The sequence below is a fragment of the Lethenteron reissneri genome, chromosome 39 (assembly GCF_015708825.2).
Source record: "Lethenteron reissneri isolate LAM-NWPU_2019-01 chromosome 39, ASM1570882v1, whole genome shotgun sequence".
In the NCBI taxonomy this organism is placed as follows: Eukaryota; Metazoa; Chordata; class Hyperoartia; order Petromyzontiformes; family Petromyzontidae; genus Lethenteron; species Lethenteron reissneri.
Genome location: NC_083817.1, coordinates 10033464 through 10053110, shown reverse-complemented (window position 1 = coordinate 10053110; position 19647 = coordinate 10033464). Strand labels below are relative to the sequence as shown.

The following is a 19647-nucleotide window of genomic DNA, read 5'->3' as shown; positions in this document are numbered from 1 at the left end:
GCACACAGTCAACACCAGCGACACTTATCTGAAGCGGCCCTGGGCCTCCCCTAGGTCGACTCAGCCTCAATTGAGTACCCGGTGCGGTGCGTAAACATCGCAACTTGGGAGACAAAGCCGTTGTGCTGGCCACCCACCCCATCGTGTGCCGTGCCGACCTTCAAAGGTGCTTGCTAACAGAATTTGCCCCAAAAGTCTTTTAAGGCTTCATAGGGGATCTTTGTTGTTTTTGCTGCGTTATGATTCTGATAATTCCAGGTATAATTCCTGCCCCTGAAATGCATACATTTGCATCCAGTATTTCAACCGGTCCTGGACCTCTGCTAGGTCACCTCAGCCTCAAATGAGCACTTGGTGTAATGCAAGAACATTATCATTTGGGAAGCAAGCGGATGGGCATTGTTGTGTGCCCACCACCCCCTGGTGTGTAATGCTGGGCATTATAGATGCTCGCTAGCAGCACTTATCCTCGAGGTCTATGGAAAATCTTTGTCTATTCATGCGCGTGTCTTATATTATGCATGTGTTTGTTGCGTTAACTGTGCATATGTATTCATGCTACGTTGTTGGCAGGCAATCAAAACCAGCTCTACTCTAGTTTTGTGCTCTCAATTTTTTGCCAACCCCGCGCTGACCAGAGTGGTGAAGTATAGCCAAATAACCCCCACGACATGAACGGCATGGGGAGACCCTTATCCAGGAGTGGATTGTCAAGGGGGCTGTACATGCGCACATGTTTATAGGTGCGTACCATACGTGTCTTTGTGTGCTTCATTTGTTTATCGTGTTGCGTGTGATATTAATTATATTTATAACAATTAGAATAGCATTGTTAGTTTTTATATCGCGCAGTCGTTGATGCGAGTTGCATCTCTCGGTATGTGGGGATCCAAAGACGAGCTGGAAGGCAGCAAGTGAGCTGGCGCTACCAACTATTGCCCAAGCTCTGGCGCCCTCGCTATATCAAGGTGTTATCAGCCGCTTGATGAGAGTTTACATGGGGGAGGACCCACGCATGGACGGATGACCATCAATCCGCAAATGATTTTCGTAGCATCTGCGTGTGATCCGCCAACCCTCGCTTTGTCATCCGCGTCAAGTGCATTCAGGTGCAAGCAATGACCCAGAAGGCACGACAAGGCCTCCTTCGTGAGCTCGTGGCTGGATACATAACGCACACACCCGTGCCGACGGCTGGGACTGGTCCGTATCTAACGCGCGAGTGCGCGTGTCTCTGTCTGTAACGCAGCGGCAAGACGTCACACGAGATTGGGCTCAGGGGGGGGGGGGGGGGCTGATAACGTCAGAGTCGCTGGGGAGGTTTGATTGGTGGAGTATTGACATTACGCCAGATCGGGGTTGTGACGTCACGCGATGGGAGCGATGACGTCAGAGACGCTGGGGAGGTGTTGGGTGAAGGGTTGACATCCCACTACATTGGGGTTGTGAGGAGAGGGGCGATGACGTCACGCCACGCGGGCGAGGTGGTGGGCGAGCGGAGCGATGACGTCAGAGACGCTGGGGTGGTGAAGTCGTCAATCTCCGTGTACGCATTCACCATCGGGGGGATGATGACACAAATACATCGCGGCGTGCAACCGCATCGCAATCTACTGCCGCCGTGCCGTGAGTGACGCACGCCCGCGGGTGCCCGTGCGTGCGCGTGCCCCGGCTGGCCCGGCCACCCTCACCTTGATGGTCTTGGTCTGCAGGCGGAGGCCGTTGAGGGTGTTGATGGCCTTCTCCGCGTCCTTGGGGTCCACGTAGTTCACGAAGCCGTAGCCCAGGCTCTGACCTGAGGGGGAGAGAGGAAGGGTGGGTGGAGGTGGGAGAAAGGTGGTGGGGGAATTAGCAGCTCCACGCATAGCCACCCCGCCCAGCAGACAGTCCCACATCAGAATATTGACAACGGTGTCAACATTCTGCTCTGTCTTCAACACACACACACACCGGACGGTTTTCTGCAAAGCAAAATCAAACCGAGACACGACTGCCCACCACGTGAACACTTGACTGGTTTGGCTGCGTTGGGTGGCGAAGGGCGCACAGCTGCGATTGAAATCAATTTCTGACCGAATCAGAAATGTATTTACGTGCCCGAATATTGGTCGCTGGTTTATCTGACCCTTATAGAGTTACGTTGGGCACCAACAGTAAAGTCTGGACATCAGTCCAAACGATTGACCAACAAATGAATGCAGATGCGACTGTCTTCCTGAAGTAGGCAAAGTACAACTTATAATTATTCATTAGAGGGAGGTCTCAGAGTACGCGGACCGGCTCATACACGAGAGACCCCGATGCATTCTACACGTTGTGACTCGGACGTTCGCTACACACACGGGGCGAGAAGCAAGCAGTCAAATCCGCCCCCCCCCCCGCCACCATCACGTGACCGTGGATTTGACGGCACGTAACTATTGCCCAGTGCAAGAAATTAGTCCAAAAAAGATAGTGTTCTAATATAGTGTTAATATTATATATTGTTAACACTAATATGTTATTTAATAATAATATAGTGTTAATACTATATATTGATAACACTAATATGTTATTTAATAATAATATAGTGTTAATACTATATTTTGATAACACTAATATGTTATTTAATAATAATATAGTGTTAATACTATATATTGATAACACTAATATGTTATTTAATAATAATATAGTGAGAATTTTATTGCTTTATATTTTCATTATTTTATTGTTTCCCTTCTACGTGACTTTACCGAAAGAACTAAGAATATAATAATATTATAGTAATAATAATATAATATTAATAATATAATATGAATAATAATGTTGTGTTAATAATATAGTCTTCTACCTGATCTGGATGCTGCCGATGATTAGTGAATCATTTACTGTCCAGTGCTGCACTTTAATAAATATGTACATTTAGATACATTTTATATCCGCTCTTAAATGTTATGTATCACACTCGTATAGGCGAACCCCAACTTAGGCATATCCGCGCTTGGGGTACGCGAAACCTAAGCCCTGCCACATGCTCTGAGACCTGACTGTATGATGTTGTTAGAATTTGCCCGAGTAAAGATTCATTTAAAAAAACACATGAATTTAAATATATAAATAATTGCCACAATAAACGAAAAACAAGTCGCCGGATGAGTTCCCGGGATGAACGAGCCTCCTTTGTACATTGAAATTCAGAATCAATTGTACATGAATGCAGCATAAGTCTATATATAGCTACACGTTACGATTTAACAACGTGCAAAATTGACTCGTAACCTCTTGCTGCCATTACACTCGCATTTAATAACTCTCATGCATGTCCTTGAGATGCAGGCGCATTCAGATGTCAGAGCACGTACACGCTGAATCGTATCGACCCCACCCGTTCGCCATTCACAAAACAAAAAAATGTGACCTCTGAACTTTGGGGGGGGGGGCGTTCAGAGTCGGCCCAGGGCCCCTGGGCGTGTGTGTGGCCACGTGGTGGGGGAGGGAGGGAGGGAGGGAGAGGGGACGGGAGAGGGGGTTCACCAAAATCCAAGTCTTATTTTGCCTCCTGAATCTGCGAAGGAGGTGGTTGGTGGGAGGGCGCGCAACGTTGACGCCACATTTCAATGACGTGGGGGAGGAGGGCGCGGAATAATAATAACGAGTTCAGATACTTGTGCAGGTAGCCAGGGAGTGAGGTCGCTAGCTAGGTAGGCAAGTAGGTAGGTGGATACACACATATATTCGATAGAGATACGAGGTAGGTTTTGTTGCTTGGTCGACTAGTGAATAGGAAGGAATGTATGCATGTTGGACTTATTTCGCACCGTACGTAGCCAATCGTGCTCAGCGGAGGTGCGGCGGGGTGGACAACCAAAGGTGGACAAGTCAGTTACAGAGGGAGATTCTACCCAGGTGAACCAACGTGCAATTGGGCTGGCACACGTGCTACGTTTGATTGCATGAAGAAGCGTGGAGAGAGACGCACGCTTGGACTTACACTGCGAAGCTGAGAAGGGATGAGGAACGCGCCGATTTGAGAACACACGCGTGGCAATGACATCTTTCACAATGTTGAGAAGAGTGAGCAGGGCTTGGGCAGGACGACGCGTCACGGCTAGAGAACGGACGACGGTGGTCGATTGTCGAGAATCGATAACGGAGTGGCGGCCGAGGAACGGAAGATGTCTGAGGTGAACGTATACCGAGGAGATGGAATCATCCCATGCGCAAGTGCTGGATGGATCGTTACATCACAGGATCGCGCGAGAGGTGGTGGCGTGCCAAGAAGGCCTTCATCCAGCAGAGGATTGATCAAGGCTGATGATGATGTCAGTCATGGGTAGGCTGGTTAACTGATAGGTTAAAAAGTAGGTAGATAAGTGGATGGGTAGGCAGGAAGGAAGATAGATAGGGAGACCTCAGTGGAAAATGAAATTATAAATAAAGCCACAAAAGTACAGGATATTCTGCGGACATGTGTTTACTTAAATTCGTACAAATCTGGCATGTGGGGAATATTTATTCCATATATTACAGGCACAATAAAACCCCAGCATGCAAATGTTGAAATTTCTCTCAACAAACTTGCAATAAATAAATAAATTACCACGCTGTTGCCACGGTTACCCAGGTGTTCCTTTGCAAAAGAGAATAATGAATCTCGGCGGGCTTCCATCTGGCTAAATAAAGCGGCGGTGAATTACATTAGCAGTTGTATTATGGGCTAAAGACACCTTTGCAACAAAAATAAAGAGTTCTGGGTTGGCTTAATCTGGAGGATCAAACTCTGCTCCACTCAGTGCAAATTGGGGTTCAGTGGCGATCGCCGCTTAAGTCAAGTAAACACTTCGCCTGCCTTACTCGCTTGGCCGCAAATGGCTACGGCGCTTTGACTCACAATCTGAAAAGTTCCAAGTGCTAAAGCCAGTTCTCCGGGGCGAGGGTAAACTCAGCCACATTACTCATCCTGGGTTAATGCAATTGGTGCAACTTACGGAAGAAATTTGACGGTCTCCGTTCAACAATTTTTTTTTATTAAATCAGGTAAGGCCCACTGAGCCGCTTCAGAAGCCAGCTTGGCTATCACAAAAGATAGCTCAACGAAGTGGCTTATCATCACGTGGATGATAAAACTGGACGACCTGCAGAGAAATCCACGCGACCATGGGGAGAACATGCAAACTGCAAATATACAGCAGCAGGCTTCAGTGGTTGGGATCGAACCCACGAGCACCTGTATACCAGGCGAGGTAGTTAACATCTCGCCACCACGGCGCCCTGTTCTACGTACAGACTGGAGCATGCCAGAGGAATGTGGGACATTCGTCACCGGGCTCAGAGCAGGGAGATAAGCGCTGCCCAATAGTGGGATTGAGTAGAAAGAATACGTGCAAATTTTGTGGCATCGGATCATAACTGGATCTCCAAACGTGGATTAGCAAACCGAAGCAAGCTCTTGACAATCACAGGGACGGGCTGCCATTAGGGCATCCCCCTAGGCAAAAAATAAAATAAAAACGTCTGCACTCTGAGACGTTTTGTTGTGGTTTAGGGTGTAAGATATATTATTATGTATTAAGACGCTGTACAGAAGCAGTGGGCATGTTTATTTAATGGAGAGGGAGAGAGAGGCGGACAGGCACAGTCAGAGGGAAGGAAGCACTGGGGCAGGGAGTCATGAGCATGGATGGTTGGGGGAAATAGGAGCTCCAGACCAAGGGGGCAGCAGAGGAGAATCATCTCCATTTTATATTTTTTTGTGAAATAACTTGTGCAAAGAATAACTTTTTTTTTCATAGCCAACGGACGTCGCAGATTAAAGCGAACAGTGCGGCAGGTTACACCACGTCACAGACGGGCGGCCTAGCGAGATCCTTTACGCACCGACCTCGTATTGCACAATGCCACCACTTCTATTCATCCGCTGCGTTTCTCTGCACAGCAACAATAACGAGGACGGCCGTATCCTTTACCAGGTAAGGCCCACTGAGCTATTGTTTCTGTGATCGGTGCTCTGCGCCAGGCTCGTGTTGAAATTAAAAAGAACAACACCCGCCACGTACGGGCAGGGCAAGTCGCTACGCACAAGGCGGTGGCCGATGGTCAAGAATAATTGTAGAGCCGCAGCATGCAACACCATATTCGAAATGCGATGGGGATCATCGCTGCCGGCTCACCTGACAGGTACTCACAACCCTGCGGCTTCTGTCGGCCGGATTGGCACTTCAATCGCTCCCCTTCTTCCTCATTCAAGGCACTACTCCCCCTAACTCGGACCGCGCTGAGTGGAGACTTCGCCGGGTTCTCAAGTGGGAACTACCCCCTCGATCCGCCACTCGACGCACCTCTGACCTCCCTGCCGCCTGTTTGGCTCTGCCACCGCACGTTCCTCTTCAGCCAGATCCAACGGGATGTCGCTTCTGCCCGCTTGCTGACGTCAGCCAACCACCTCCGTCCTTGCCACCCCTTCGATGCCGAGCAGCCCCAGAGCTCTCCGGAGTGATTGTCCCGAGAAGCTCCCGCCGCAGCCGACCTCAACTGGGAGATTCCAGTCTCTCCATCCGGTCTGCTGGCTCCCAAGGATGGGGGACTCGCATTTCCTGAGCTTCCGCTCATGCGCCTCCTCCATCCTCTCCTCCCAGGGCACTGTGAGCTCGATGAGGACCACCTGCTTGGTTCCTCTACACCAAAGGACGATGTCTGGTCTGAGGCTTGTGCTGGCTATCGCCTCTGGGAATCGAAGTTGCTTCTAGGGCAGGGGTGGGGGGGGGGGCGATGTTGCTGCTGCTGTGTAATCCCAATTGAGAAATCAGATTTTTTTTTTGTATGATCAAATCTAGTCAATTTGGACAATGACGGTGCAGAATGACGTCACGGGATCTTCAGGGTCCAGTATGAAGCGGACGGAGCGTGGTATTTAACGGGTAATGCGCTCGCGGTGCGAACCAGGTCGGCCCTCAGGCTCGAACCACGGATCTCTGCCGTCACCACGACGTTCGTTTTTAGCGTGAACGCGCTTGGGCCGTCGACCTACGGTTTCTGGTTCTGGACTCATCATTCAAGTCAAAGTGTGTCCGCTGCTCAATTAAGCACGGCTTAGTGTGGGGTGAAACCAGAACAACGCAAGAAACCCGACATTCCAGAGGCGGGAACTCCTCGTGACGAAATATATACGCATGGATATAACGCGGCAGCCTACTTGCTGTACTGCCCCCACCTGCACCCTGCAATCCGCGCTGCGTTTAACCACCGCACGCAGCAGGTCGCTTCTTCCCTAGCACCGCTCTCTTTTGGAAATTCCCTGCTGCCACCATCCTCTCTTTCACAAGTTCTGCAATCCAAACGTGCAAACTCAACAGTCTTTGGTGACGTCGACAGCCGCCACCCCCAACCCCCCCGGCCGTTCTTGTGGCAGGCCGCTCGACGTTTTGTTGGGGGGCCTGCGACCGAGCTCGCGGACACGTGGCGCCAGGGGCGATCACCGCGGCATTGTTCGGGCGGCATGTACGCGGCAGAGTTCCCTGACACCGTCCGCGCGACTCTCAGCGCCGGGTTATTTTTTTTTTCCCCGACAGCTCTTCTCGAGTTTCTGATCCAACGGTGAGGTGGGAGGGGGGGCGGTTGGAGCTGCGGCCGCGTCTCACGTCCGTTGAGGGCCCAAATATAATAAAATAATCCCTCCCTCCTTATTCCCCTGCCCGCCAAGGCCTGCCAAGCAAGACCATCTGACTAAGCTGTTGGCAGAGAAGTAATAAAACGTGACAAGCTTCACTGCCTTTAAGAAATTACTTTTTTTTACTACTTCTTGCAGTTGGCCATCACCATCTATTTTATTATTATTATTCCGTCCGCCAAGCCTTTGTCACGTGCCCACGCACACACCAGACAAAGATCCCCCGTATAGCCTGAACGGACTTTTGGGGCAAGTGCTGTGAGCGAGTAGCACCTACGAAGGCCGGTATCGGCACACGAAGGGGGTAGGTGGCAGCGCCACGCCGGACCGCCTTTGTCTCCCCCCATGGAGATGTTTACAACTCCTCGCACATTTGAGGCTGAGTCGACCTAAGGGAGGCTCCAGGACCCGGTTTCAGATAATCGTCACCGGTGTTGGCCGTGAGCTAGAATCGAACTCGGGTTGCGGAGGTTGATAGCGCAGCGCGCGCTAACCATTGCGCTACTGATACACTACCGTGCGCAGACACGCACGCACACGCGAGCGCGTGCAACTGATAACGCCCGTACTGTTCGTTACCTGATTTACAATCCCCGACGCCAGATTCCACCACTCTGTGCTGCACCTCCGATCGCTCCGTTCTCGTTCTTGTTCTCGCTTCATTTCTGGCCACCGCGGGCACCATCCGCCAGGACGTGTTGGCTTTTATCCGTTCGGGAGACATCGTCATCAAACAAAGTGCAGTGCGCAGGGCGATACGCACCCCTTGTGTTTTTTACCGCAAGCTAAAGATGGAAATGCCCATGGCAGTGACCGGTATCTCCATTCAAACAAAAGCCCATCAGTTGAGATCTCAAAAGAACTTGTAAATAAGTACTTGTGCTTATTTATTCATCCCTGGATGGATGATTGGTTTGAGCCAACACCCTGATATGGAATCGATCTTGGGACTTTCCAACTGTGAGTCGTGAGTTCTCACGACCACTGCCGCTACCACTGCTGCCGCCACACCTCCGCGCGGTCGCAGGGAAGTGATTTCTTCCTGGCCACCGCGTTTGCAGGCAGCCAGCACAACTCACCGCTCGAGCCAAGAGGCAATCGATGACTCCACCGATCATCGGTTCCATTGCTCGACTGAACGGACGGCGCGTTTGACTGTTTGTAAGCCAAAAATTAAGAGACGAGAGATGCAGACAAGACGGGAGAGAGAGAGAGAGAGAGAGCTGTCCGTGGAATGAGAGATGTCGACACACTGTGGTAAGGGGAGAGCAGAGAGCTGCAGACGAGATAGAGGTCAGAGAGATTATTCGTGAGAGGTTTGTTTTGGGGATAAATCGCGTAGATGTAAATGTGCCGTTAAACCCGCCACCACCCGATTACAGCCAATTTGGAAGGTTTGTCACGTAGTTCAGCACACCAGTGTGTCGGAGAGTATTTACAATTATTACGGATAATATTTGTCGCGAAAAGCCTAAGGTGTTAAACTGAGAGAGATTAATTAGCCTTTTACATTAATTTCGATTTTCTTTTTTTGGCTGGTTTGGTAAGACCTGAATCCGAGCTGATATTTAGTTGAATCACCCAGGGGGGGGGGGGGGGGGGCGGGAACTGCTGCGCTACTTGGGGCACCTCAACTTTTGCTTGATGTGATTATGCCTAGCCCCCCCCCCCTCCACTGCCGCCCCACCCCCCCACCCGTTGGGAGTGATTCGGCGAGGCGAGGAGTGGGAGAGCCATTTGGCGCTGCCGCTGCTGCTGCCCGCGCCACTCAACGATGAAATTAAGAGACTTCACGCACCAGCCCCAACACCCACGCTCCACCGCCTTCATTTTACGTTTGACTTTTATGATTTTTTTTCTTTCCCCCACATTCATTGTATTATTTCATTATTTTCTTCTTCTGCGCAGCCCTTTTATAGCCGGCTTGGCGCGTGTTTTTTTTGTTTTGTTCGAGTACGTTTCGGATATATATTTTTACCCTTGGCCCGTCTGTTGCTGCGGCACGCGTGTCGTCGATGCGGTACTTTGGGTGAGAGCGTGCACGCCTGCGAATGTAGCCTCATGGAGGAAAGTCTGTAAATGGAATGTGCACAGATTAGTTATGAATCATAATTTCAGAAAGGCCTCTGTCAATCCACTGCTGGGCATAGGCCTACTACCCACTCATCGTGTTGATCGTGGGCTTCGTTTGACCATCCTTCACTACACTGGTTAGTGACGGAGCCAAGGACTGATTCAGATATCACTCGCTACTGATCGAGTGATATCTGAATCACGTGGCCCTGGCCAGGAATCGTTTAAATAGCTTTATCGCGGTCCAAAGGTGCAGTGCACAAACTACTATGCTACGTACGGTGTGAAAGAAATTCAACATGCATACGCACACTGCTCATCCTCAGATTAGTAATTCTTATATTATATTTGCCCCTTATGTGTTGAGTACATATGATCCAGGCAGGAGGTGCAGTGTTATTCTGATAAATTTCAAATCCTGTTTAGGGGTCAACGCGGCCCATCATACCTCCGTGGTTTCATAACATGAGTGCCACTTCATACAGGAAGTCTACAGCGGTCATCCCATGGTGAAACTCGCCCCCATCCAGGGGAATGTGGAGCGGCCACCGCCGATGGAGAGCGGATAACTCCCGGTTGTGCAATTATGAGTTCAAATGTTGTTTTCCCACCCATCATCATCATCATCAACATCAGCGTCATAATCACCACCATCACCACCTCACCAGCACTGCTATCATCACCATCTCCCCGGGGTCGATGGGAAATATGAGTCCCGCCAGCTGGTGAAACTACACAAACATAATTATATACCATAGACTGAGATGGTGAGATGCAGTTAAACATTTTCCACTGATTTGGAATTTTACACGGGTGGCTAAGATGTGTCAGAGTGAAGCACCGATCGCTCAACAAATTACGCCACCGTTCTCCGCAAATGAGCCCTGCCGTAGGAGAGTGAAATTTTCACCCACTGGCTTAGGGCCTAGATACAAGTAAGCAGGGCTGCTGACTCACTCCCGTGTTCACTCCCAAAAGCAACACTCAAATAACTCTTTGGTTATTTCGGTAAAGTCACGTGGGTAGAAATGAAATTAAAAAAAACATGACGTTTCGATCGCAACACAAGCGGTCGTCATAACATTGCCTGATGACGACCGCGTGTGTTGCGATCGAAACGTCGTGATTTGTTTGATTTTATTTTCTACCGACGTGACTTTACCGAAAGAACCAAAGAGTGTGGATTCCTGCAGTCACGAGAGCTTCAAAACACTCAAATTGCCAACTGGGCGAGTGATCTGCGAGTGGCGGCTTTAAGGGAGCTCTTTGGCCTCGGGCCCACAGTGCGGCACGACTCTCGAGGACAGACGAGTCACAGTGGTGACAGTGGTGATGTCGTGGGACCTTTTTTTGCCACCATCAAAGTATGAAGAATTAGAAGAGGTTTTACCCATGATATAGCTGCTCAACCCGAGCTTTAAATGCTCTGATACGTGGCGTTCTCTGCTCTGATACGGCCGATACAAGGCCATAAAGAAGGCTGTCTCCCGTGTAGGCAAATCAGTTTCAAAGACAATGCATGTATTATTTGTCTGTACGTTTATCCACACGTACGTGTGGTTAATGCGGACTTAACTCCTTGCAAAAGGTGTTTGAACATCTTAACACCTAGCTGTTTTATCGCCAGAAAGGGTAAAACCTCTTCTTATTTTTCAGACAGTGGTTACCCAGAACAGGTCAGTGGGGTTGTCCCTCGGTAGTCGTAGCGTCACAATTACCCCCCCCCCCCACCTCCCCCATTGACTATTGCAATGTTACCCAAGCGGCGACTCAGCACGCTGGCCCCAGCCACGACGAGCGGGACCCCGACGGGGCCTCGGCCATTTGTGAGACCAAAGGGCAAGGGTCGATCTGGCGAACGCGACGCTCGCAACGCTCGCGACGCGCTTCAAAGTCGGGCTGCGCAACGCGCGACGCACGACGGAGGCCAGTGGCATGTGCGTGCGGAACGCAAATACGCTCTCTCCACGTGTAAATCCCGGATGCTTGGGGGGGGGGGGGCGATCGGAGAGGGATGCAGCAGGCAAAAAAATAAACACACAGCCGCTTGTGAGTGTGTCCTCGTGGGCGCGACAATCAGCTGCCTATTTCCATATAAATTGGCTGTGGGGAAAATTGGGGGTCCCATTTATTTGTATAGTTAGCTCTCCAGGACGCGTGCTAATCACCGAACAATCCTCCCCAAGAATAACGGCGGAAAGTGGTGAAATTGGAATTTCGAAGTGCTTATTATTTTTTAAGACCACCTTTCGGTTTGTGGGCAGCTTAAGCAGATCTATATGTATTTATTTGCTTACTTTAATCAGGCTATTCATAGCGCTCACTTCCGTGGATAATCCTAATGAAGGCGGCTAACGTTTCCGCGTCGTAATTAAGGTCCGACGCGTCGAGTGACCGCCGTTTGAGCCGAGGCTGGGCTGCCCGGCGCTGCGGATCGAGCGAGGGCCCGGCACTTGAGTTCAATCCCCTGCCCTGGGTCAACCCAGCTCATCGTCCATCCAGGGTCATGAAAAAAAAAACCGCACGTGGCTTTGTTGGAAGCCAACATGCGTCACTGTATAGTTTATACCGGGCCCTGCCAAAGGAATGTAGAATTCCCACTAATGGGCTCAGTGCCCCTGATGGAGATGAACACCATTTTGGCTAATATTTTATTTAAATTCAGCAATTCATGAGAAGGCTGAGTGAGACTCGTCAAATTCGCAACTCAAGAACCCGATTTTGTCTCTTACGTCACAAAAACAAGTGAGCTTATGCGTGATAGAGGACATGAATATTCTTCAGAAGGTAACGGAAGTGAGACTCGGATTGTTTGGGCACATGTCGAGAAGGCGTCGAATTTAGAGGCGCCAAGGAAATGCCACCGCTGCAGGGGAGAAGGACGAGAGGGAGACCGAGAGTGAGATGGGAGGACGCGGCGGAACGAGATCTGAGGGCGGAGGATTTGATTTGACACGACACGTGGGAATTCTGGCTTAAAACAAGATGCAAGTCAAGGGGCCGCTGTGTATTTCTCCAGTGCTCTTTTCTGTTCATGTATCAAGAACGTGCATGCGTGCCTACAGGGGTCTCTGAGTAAGTCAATGGCTCCGTATGTAAGGGGAGCGGTAGGCGACTAGAGAAGTGGCGCTGGATAGAAGCGCACGGAGGGAGAAATCTGTGCAGTCGCCCCCCCCCCCTCGCTCCCCAGTGCCAGAGTGGCGCTTCTGGCTTGGACGAAGCGCTCAGTGGTGCCGGCACAGCGCTCCAGCACGGCCAACCGCGGCCGTGCTTTCCAGGGCAAAAGTAAAAATCTGGAAAATAACAAACCACCTGTGATCTTGTCCCGAATCAGCTTGCACGACTCGATCTCGCCGATGCTCCCGAACAGGCTCTTCATCTCCTCCTGGGTCATGGTCTGCGGCAGGTAGTTGACGATGAGGTTGGTCTTGCTGTCCTCCATGGAGGAGCCGGCGGCCTGCAGCGAGGGCCCCAGCAGCGGGCAGCCGGCGCCGCCGCCCCCCCCGCCGCCGCCGCCGGAGTTGGGCCCAACGTTCGCCGGACCGCCGCACACCGATCCGTTTGCCAGGTGGGTCTCCATGGCCGCCAGTACCTGCTGGTGAGAAAAGCACGGCACGTTAGAAGCCCCCTCCAAGGCACGCGTGCGAGAGAGAGAGGGGGGGGGGAGATGCACGTCCTTCCGCTGCCTGATTGTCGGGAGCGACGCGGAAGCCGCCGATGCGGCGTAGCGCCAGCTCGGCCTGCACCCTGGCGCAGAGGGAAATGATGGTGATGGCCCACCTTTGGTGGCGGCGCAATTATGGTGATGTTGTACCGATTATGGTGATGATGTACCGATTATGGTGATGATGTACCGATTATGGTACCGATTCGAATAATTCACGTCAAAAAAAAAGCGAGCAACCGATTACGATTCAAATGATTTCCAATCGTGCCATTCAGTCTCGGCTACCATCGATCGCGTGTGGCGTCAACGCCCTCGCGCGATGCCACCGTGATGCCACTCCGAGACCACTGGTGGCGGACTTTGGTGACAGCTTTCAAGTCTTTCTCATTCACAAAGCGTCCACCTGGTATGCGGTAGCCGAGGACAGCAGAGCCTGCACGTGTGCGCCAACAGGATGTGAGCTGTGCTACGGTGTCCGGTCCATTTCTAAGAGAGGCAGCAAAAGCTCATCGTGATCAATTGTCAATGCGAAGCTTCCATTCACTTCCCCTGTGATCGATCAGTCTCGTGTGATCGCCATTCACTTTTTATTGAAATCGCTCGCAATTACGGCCGCTCCGCTGATTGCATGCAAATCAATTCCCAAAGTGATTGCCCATTGAGATCATTTCGCCGAGATCAATGCCCGTCCAATCGATGGTGGGGGGGGGGGGGGGGCATTGTATCAGTTTCAATCGCAATGCCGCTCATCGCCACTGTTCGTTGCACGCGCAACACGGTGAGTAACTAGTAATGTACTAATAGGGGGTTTCCCCTTTTTTCTGGCAACAAAACTGACACCTTTTGCAAGGAATCATGTTTACATTAACCACAATACTTGCAGTCAAATGCAAACAAAAAACAATACTTTGGTAATTTATGCATTGTCTTTGAAACTGATTGGTCCACACCAGAGACAGCTTTCTTTGGAGCCTCGTCTCATATGGTGTTCGACCAGATGACGCCAAAAGGCGCACGATGATGGAGATAGTAATGTAATGTATCGCATCAAGGCGTTCGAGTAGGAACGCAGCCGCCCAGATTTATGGATGCGTTCAAGGTTCAACGGACTTGACTTGAGCCCCATACACGTCCGTGGCCTTGTGCTTTTATGAGCACCTCAAGTGGCCGGGTGGTAGAGGCAACAACGGTGGACTCAGCATTGACCACTCATTCAGGGAGACACTCTCGCGCGTGCACATAAGGAGTATTGAGGAGTTAAACAGGCGGGTTTCAACATCGTTTGCACTGAGAAGCCAGCTATTAAAGCCACGTGCAAAATCGTGCGAATGACAATTTTCTACCCTCGTCTCCTAAGCCAGAAGTTCCGCTCATGTGCGGGGTCGGCCACTCTGGTTTTACTTCACCGTGAGCCTCTGTCCATACCGTGCCTCATCGCTTGTCACATTTACTGTCGTTAGACGAGAGATCCATAGACTTACTCATAGACTCACATAGATACCCTACACTTATATATACATACACGCACAACCCACAAACTTGAACAGAGACCCATACACTCACATTAATATGTTAAATATATAAAAATACAAATATCCCCCATATAGCCTTAACAGACTGTTGGGGCAAGTGCTGTTAGCGAGCACCTATGAAGGCCGGCACAGCACACGAGGGCGTGGGTGGCCAGCACCGCGCCCGGGCCGCCTTTTTCTCCCGAGTGCCGATGTTTACAAATTGAACTAGGTACTCATTTGAGGCTGAGTCAAGCAAGGGGAGGCCTAAGGCCGGTTCACATATTCGTCACTGGAGTTGGCCATGAGCGGCAATCGGACTTGGCTTGCCGGGTTCATAGCGCAGCACGCTAACGGCTGCACTCGAGACCCATACACTCACATAGATCCACGTAGACACTCGTACAACTCACGTGGTTGGCTATGTGAGTGCATAGTGCGCCTGAGTCGGTGCCACCTGGAGTGACTAATGCTGCCAGTCACCACCATGGCCAATGAGCGCCAGTGTCAGCCGGACGCGAGAGCTCGGCTTTTGTTCACACGTGACGATGCCGGACGCATTTCTCCAGCGAAACGTTGTGCAGGTTTGTCAAAACCTGCCCGAGACGTCTTCTATTATATTATATATTTTTAGTTTTTTAAGACCACGGTGTTATTGACAAATGCCTCGAGTCTTTTTTTTTGGTCCACGATGTTCACCATCAAATATAAAGTTGAAGATTATGTGAACTTCTCTTTTATCCGTGGGCATGCACCTTGCCCCACTAACAAATCGGAGCTCAGCCGCATTGTAAAGATTTGCCAAGGGGAGTGCAGTGGGAATTAATTTAGACGCTACTCAACAAACAACAAGAAAATCCACAACTTAGTAGATATTCACCGTTCATGGCATTTAAAACCGACACAGGTCGCGAAGCTGAAAGTTTCCCTAATGGATTTTTCTTTTTTAACATTTGATTAAAACGTCTACGGGGCTTTGGTGTGAAGTTTTACAATGCGTGTTAAGCTGGCATTCAAATTATTGACTTAATTTCTGGAACGATTATGTCACGGTGCTGAGAAATAGCCCGACAGGCAATCACAGCCGGTACCCACAGTACCAGGACTGGCAAGAGATTGATGCAGCATTACCCTTCTGACAATATTAATTAAACTCTCATGGAATATCAATTCGCTGCCAATAGGTTTGCACTGCCTATAGAATTTTGCGATTGCAATGATGTCGTACTTTAGGAGTTGATATTTTGGAATGCAATGTACTTTTGAATTCAATATAAAAATAAATATTTCACCTGGATAATCCCTTGAGATGGAACATGTCGTTTCGCGAGGGTGTATCCAGGGTGCCGATTGACACACACACATAATAACGCGTATGCAAACATTCGAAATCTATGACTTACGCAGTTTTCCAAATAACACTACACGCGTCAATGAACACGTGCACCACTCACAGCCTATCACACGCGTCAATGAACACGTGCATCACACACAGCCTGTCACACGCGTCAGTGAACACGTGCATCACACACAGCCTGTCACACACGTCAATGAACACGTGCATCACTCACAGCCTGTCACACGCGTCAATGAACACGTGCATCACACACAGCCTGTCACACGCGTCAATGAACACGTGCACCACACACAGCCTGTCACACACGTCAATGAACACGTGCACCACACACAGCCTGTCACACACGTCAATTAACACGTGCATCACACACAGCCTGTCACACACGTCAATGAACACGTGCACCACACACAGCCTGTCACACGCGTCAATGAACACGTGCATCACACACAGCCTGTCACACGCGTCAATGAACACGTGCATCACACACAGCCTGTCACACGCGTCAATGAACACGTGCATCACACACAGCCTGTCACACGCGTCACTGAACACGTGCATCACACACAGCCTGTCACACGCGTCAATGAACACGTGCATCACACACAGCCTGTCACACGCGTCACTGAACACGTGCATCACACACAGCCTGTCACACGCGTCAATGAACATGTGCATCACTCACAGCCGGTCACACGCGTCAATGAACACGTGCACCACTAAGACGGTGAGCAGCCGGGGGTTCACGTGAGATTGTTTCTTTTTTCTGGCTGTAAAACATTTGCACGATTGTTTTAATGAGATAATTAAATAACTTGAGACTTGACGGTGCACTTTAGCGGCTCGAGAAGAGTGCACATTGGCACTGCTCAAGGGAAGGTTGCGACTTGCGGTTTACAGAAATTAGGAATGCCCCCCCCCACCCCCTCGCACCCTCCCCCTCTTTCCCATCCCACTTTCATGTTAGTTGTCTCCCCCCCCACCCAACATCCCCCCACCCCCCCATATAAACGTTCACTTCTCTGCTAGAGGTACCCCCACCCCCCCTGTGTGGGGTAGTTAGCCCAACCCACCCCCTCTTCACCCAAGCCCGGCCACGGCGTCATTCTTCGGATTTTGTTCGCGAAATTTTTGCCACCACCCCCCCCCCCCACCTTGTTGTTCTGTGATCGGTGCTCTGCATCGGGCTCGTGTTGTGTTGAAAATAAAACAATAACAACACCCGCGAAGTGATAATTGTAGAGCGGCAGTGTAAACTATAAAAAGATATATATATATATAACCAGGTAAGGCCCATTTAGCTATGTAGCTCACAGTCAGTAGTGACCTGCCTATCACAAATGATAGCTCAACGAAGTGGCCTATCACGTGGATATTTATAGCAGCCAAATACTCGTTGATTTTAAATATGGAGGGAGAAATCGGAGGGCCCGGAGATAAATCCAAGGCGAGGTAGTTTAGGTCTCGCCGCCGTGTCGCCCGGCCAAAGGGAGGCAGACGCGTCTGAGAAGCACGTCCACGGTGAGAGACGGAGCAATTAGAGTTCGCTCCGTCTCTCAGCGTTATCCAATTTCACGATCCGCAACGTCCCGTCGCGAGCGTCGCGAGCGATGTCAGAGCGACGCCGGCGACGGCATCCGGCTACCGGCCGCCGCCACCATGAAAAAAACGATAATCACCTTACACGCTCGTCTCGTCTCATTTCACACAGATTCGGGAAGCTCGGGAGAGATCCACGAATAGAACAACTGTGAAATCGCTCGGAGAAAGAATGAGAAAAAAAACGTTACTGAATAAACGCATCTTGTAAATTAAACTAAAACCGCGATGCGTCAACACGCGGACGGACGGACGAACGTACGTATGTTGAACTTCTTTTGCCCCGTACGTCGCCAACATTGCTAATCGGAGGTGCGGGTGAAGGACAACAAACTGAACACAAACAGCTGCTCTAAAGAAACGAGTTTTCAATCAACATTTGAAAGTGCACAGCTCCCAGTGGCTTCCTAATATCGGAAGGAAGAGCGTTCCAGACGGCCGCAGAAGCGCATTGAAAGCGCCGCGCGATGCGTTGACCGTCTTTGTTCGATGGCGAGCCAAACGCCGCTGTCGCCGCTGCTGCGAGCATGGCCGCAGTTTGCGCGATGATGGTTTACGCTCCCTGTTGAGATCAGCGACGTGTCACCGTTTATTTGTGCCAATCGATTTCGGTTCATTTGCGGACGTGCGAGCGTCGCCCCCGCGGCAGACTGAGTGAGGACGATCGTCGCTACGATCGTCGCTACGCCCCGAGCTAACACGGGGGATGCTACTCTCACACCCCCCCCCCCCTCACCGTCGCAGCCCCCCGAGCCGTGCACACGGACAGCTCCTGCTCGTTACTCCACTGCCGGACGGGCGGCCTCCATCACGCCTGGGCCATACTTCCCCACGGCGGTCACCGCGAGGCTTGGTGACGCTCGGCGGAGCGTAGGTGATGTGGACGCGTGCGAGCGCGGCACAACGGTTCGTTATGCTGCACCGCGCTACGCTGCCCTGAATCAGAATATTTATTTGTACTGGAGGAATCCGATGAGCTATAAAGCTCCTTTTTTTGGTTTTACAGGCGTCCAGCCCCACTGCATCAGCCCCGCAGCCGCCCACGGCGACCCGTTTGGGGGAGCACGGCGGTTTCCCACAGCCTCCGAGCGCCGTCCACGCTCGACCCTGCTGAGCTTCCGAGCCCTGGCGAGATCGGACGCATTCGGGACGATATTCCGGCACAAGGCGCGTTTAGCTGCCGCGGCGTAACGACGAGCGCCGTTTGGACTTGCGATCCAGAGGTCGACGGTTCGATCCCACACCCCGGCGCAGGAGATGAAACGATGGGGGCGAGATTCAGGAATTCCCCCCCCCCCCCCGTCCTGCCACCCAACCTCTCCCCACACCGCCACCGCCTCTATCAACCCAGCGGCGTTACTGAATTGGCCACGGTCGATGGGGCAGGTCGCGTGTGGTAGTGGTGGTGGGGTAAAGTGTGGGTAGGCACACCGCTTCCGGCACGTCCAGGCAACGTCTGGAAGAGTCGGCAGAGCACGTCTGGAGTTCGCTCGAGTGGAGGCGCTTCCACCGCCATTGACTGGATCAGGCCATTGCAAGGCTGCACCTTTCACCTGTGTTTTCGACGTTGCACAAGATAACGGAGCGAAAATGTTCGTCCCAATAATTTTGTGGCTTTTAAGTGTCCCCTAATATTGCCTCCTCCACCACCACCTCATCTGCCTCCTCCTCCTCTCGCGAAAATAATCTCTGTTCATCGCCGTCTTGTTACAGCGTCAACCGAGTTGTGTGGCTTCTTGTCTTGGCTGTCGACGGAAGCGAGCCTCAGCGGTTGGCACAGCTGGAAGGGGGGCAGGTG

At 51.1% G+C, this 19647-nt stretch overlaps 1 protein-coding gene across 1 annotated transcript in view; it reads right to left on the bottom strand.

Moving 5' to 3' along the window:
- Nucleotides 1-19647, bottom strand: part of LOC133351945 (ELAV-like protein 2) — a 179951-nt gene that overhangs the window by 53852 nt on the left and 106452 nt on the right. Inside the window, 2 exon segments of the mRNA XM_061567567.1 lie at nt 1692-1795; nt 13031-13313. Coding sequence (XP_061423551.1) covers nt 1692-1795; nt 13031-13313 — 387 coding nt within the window.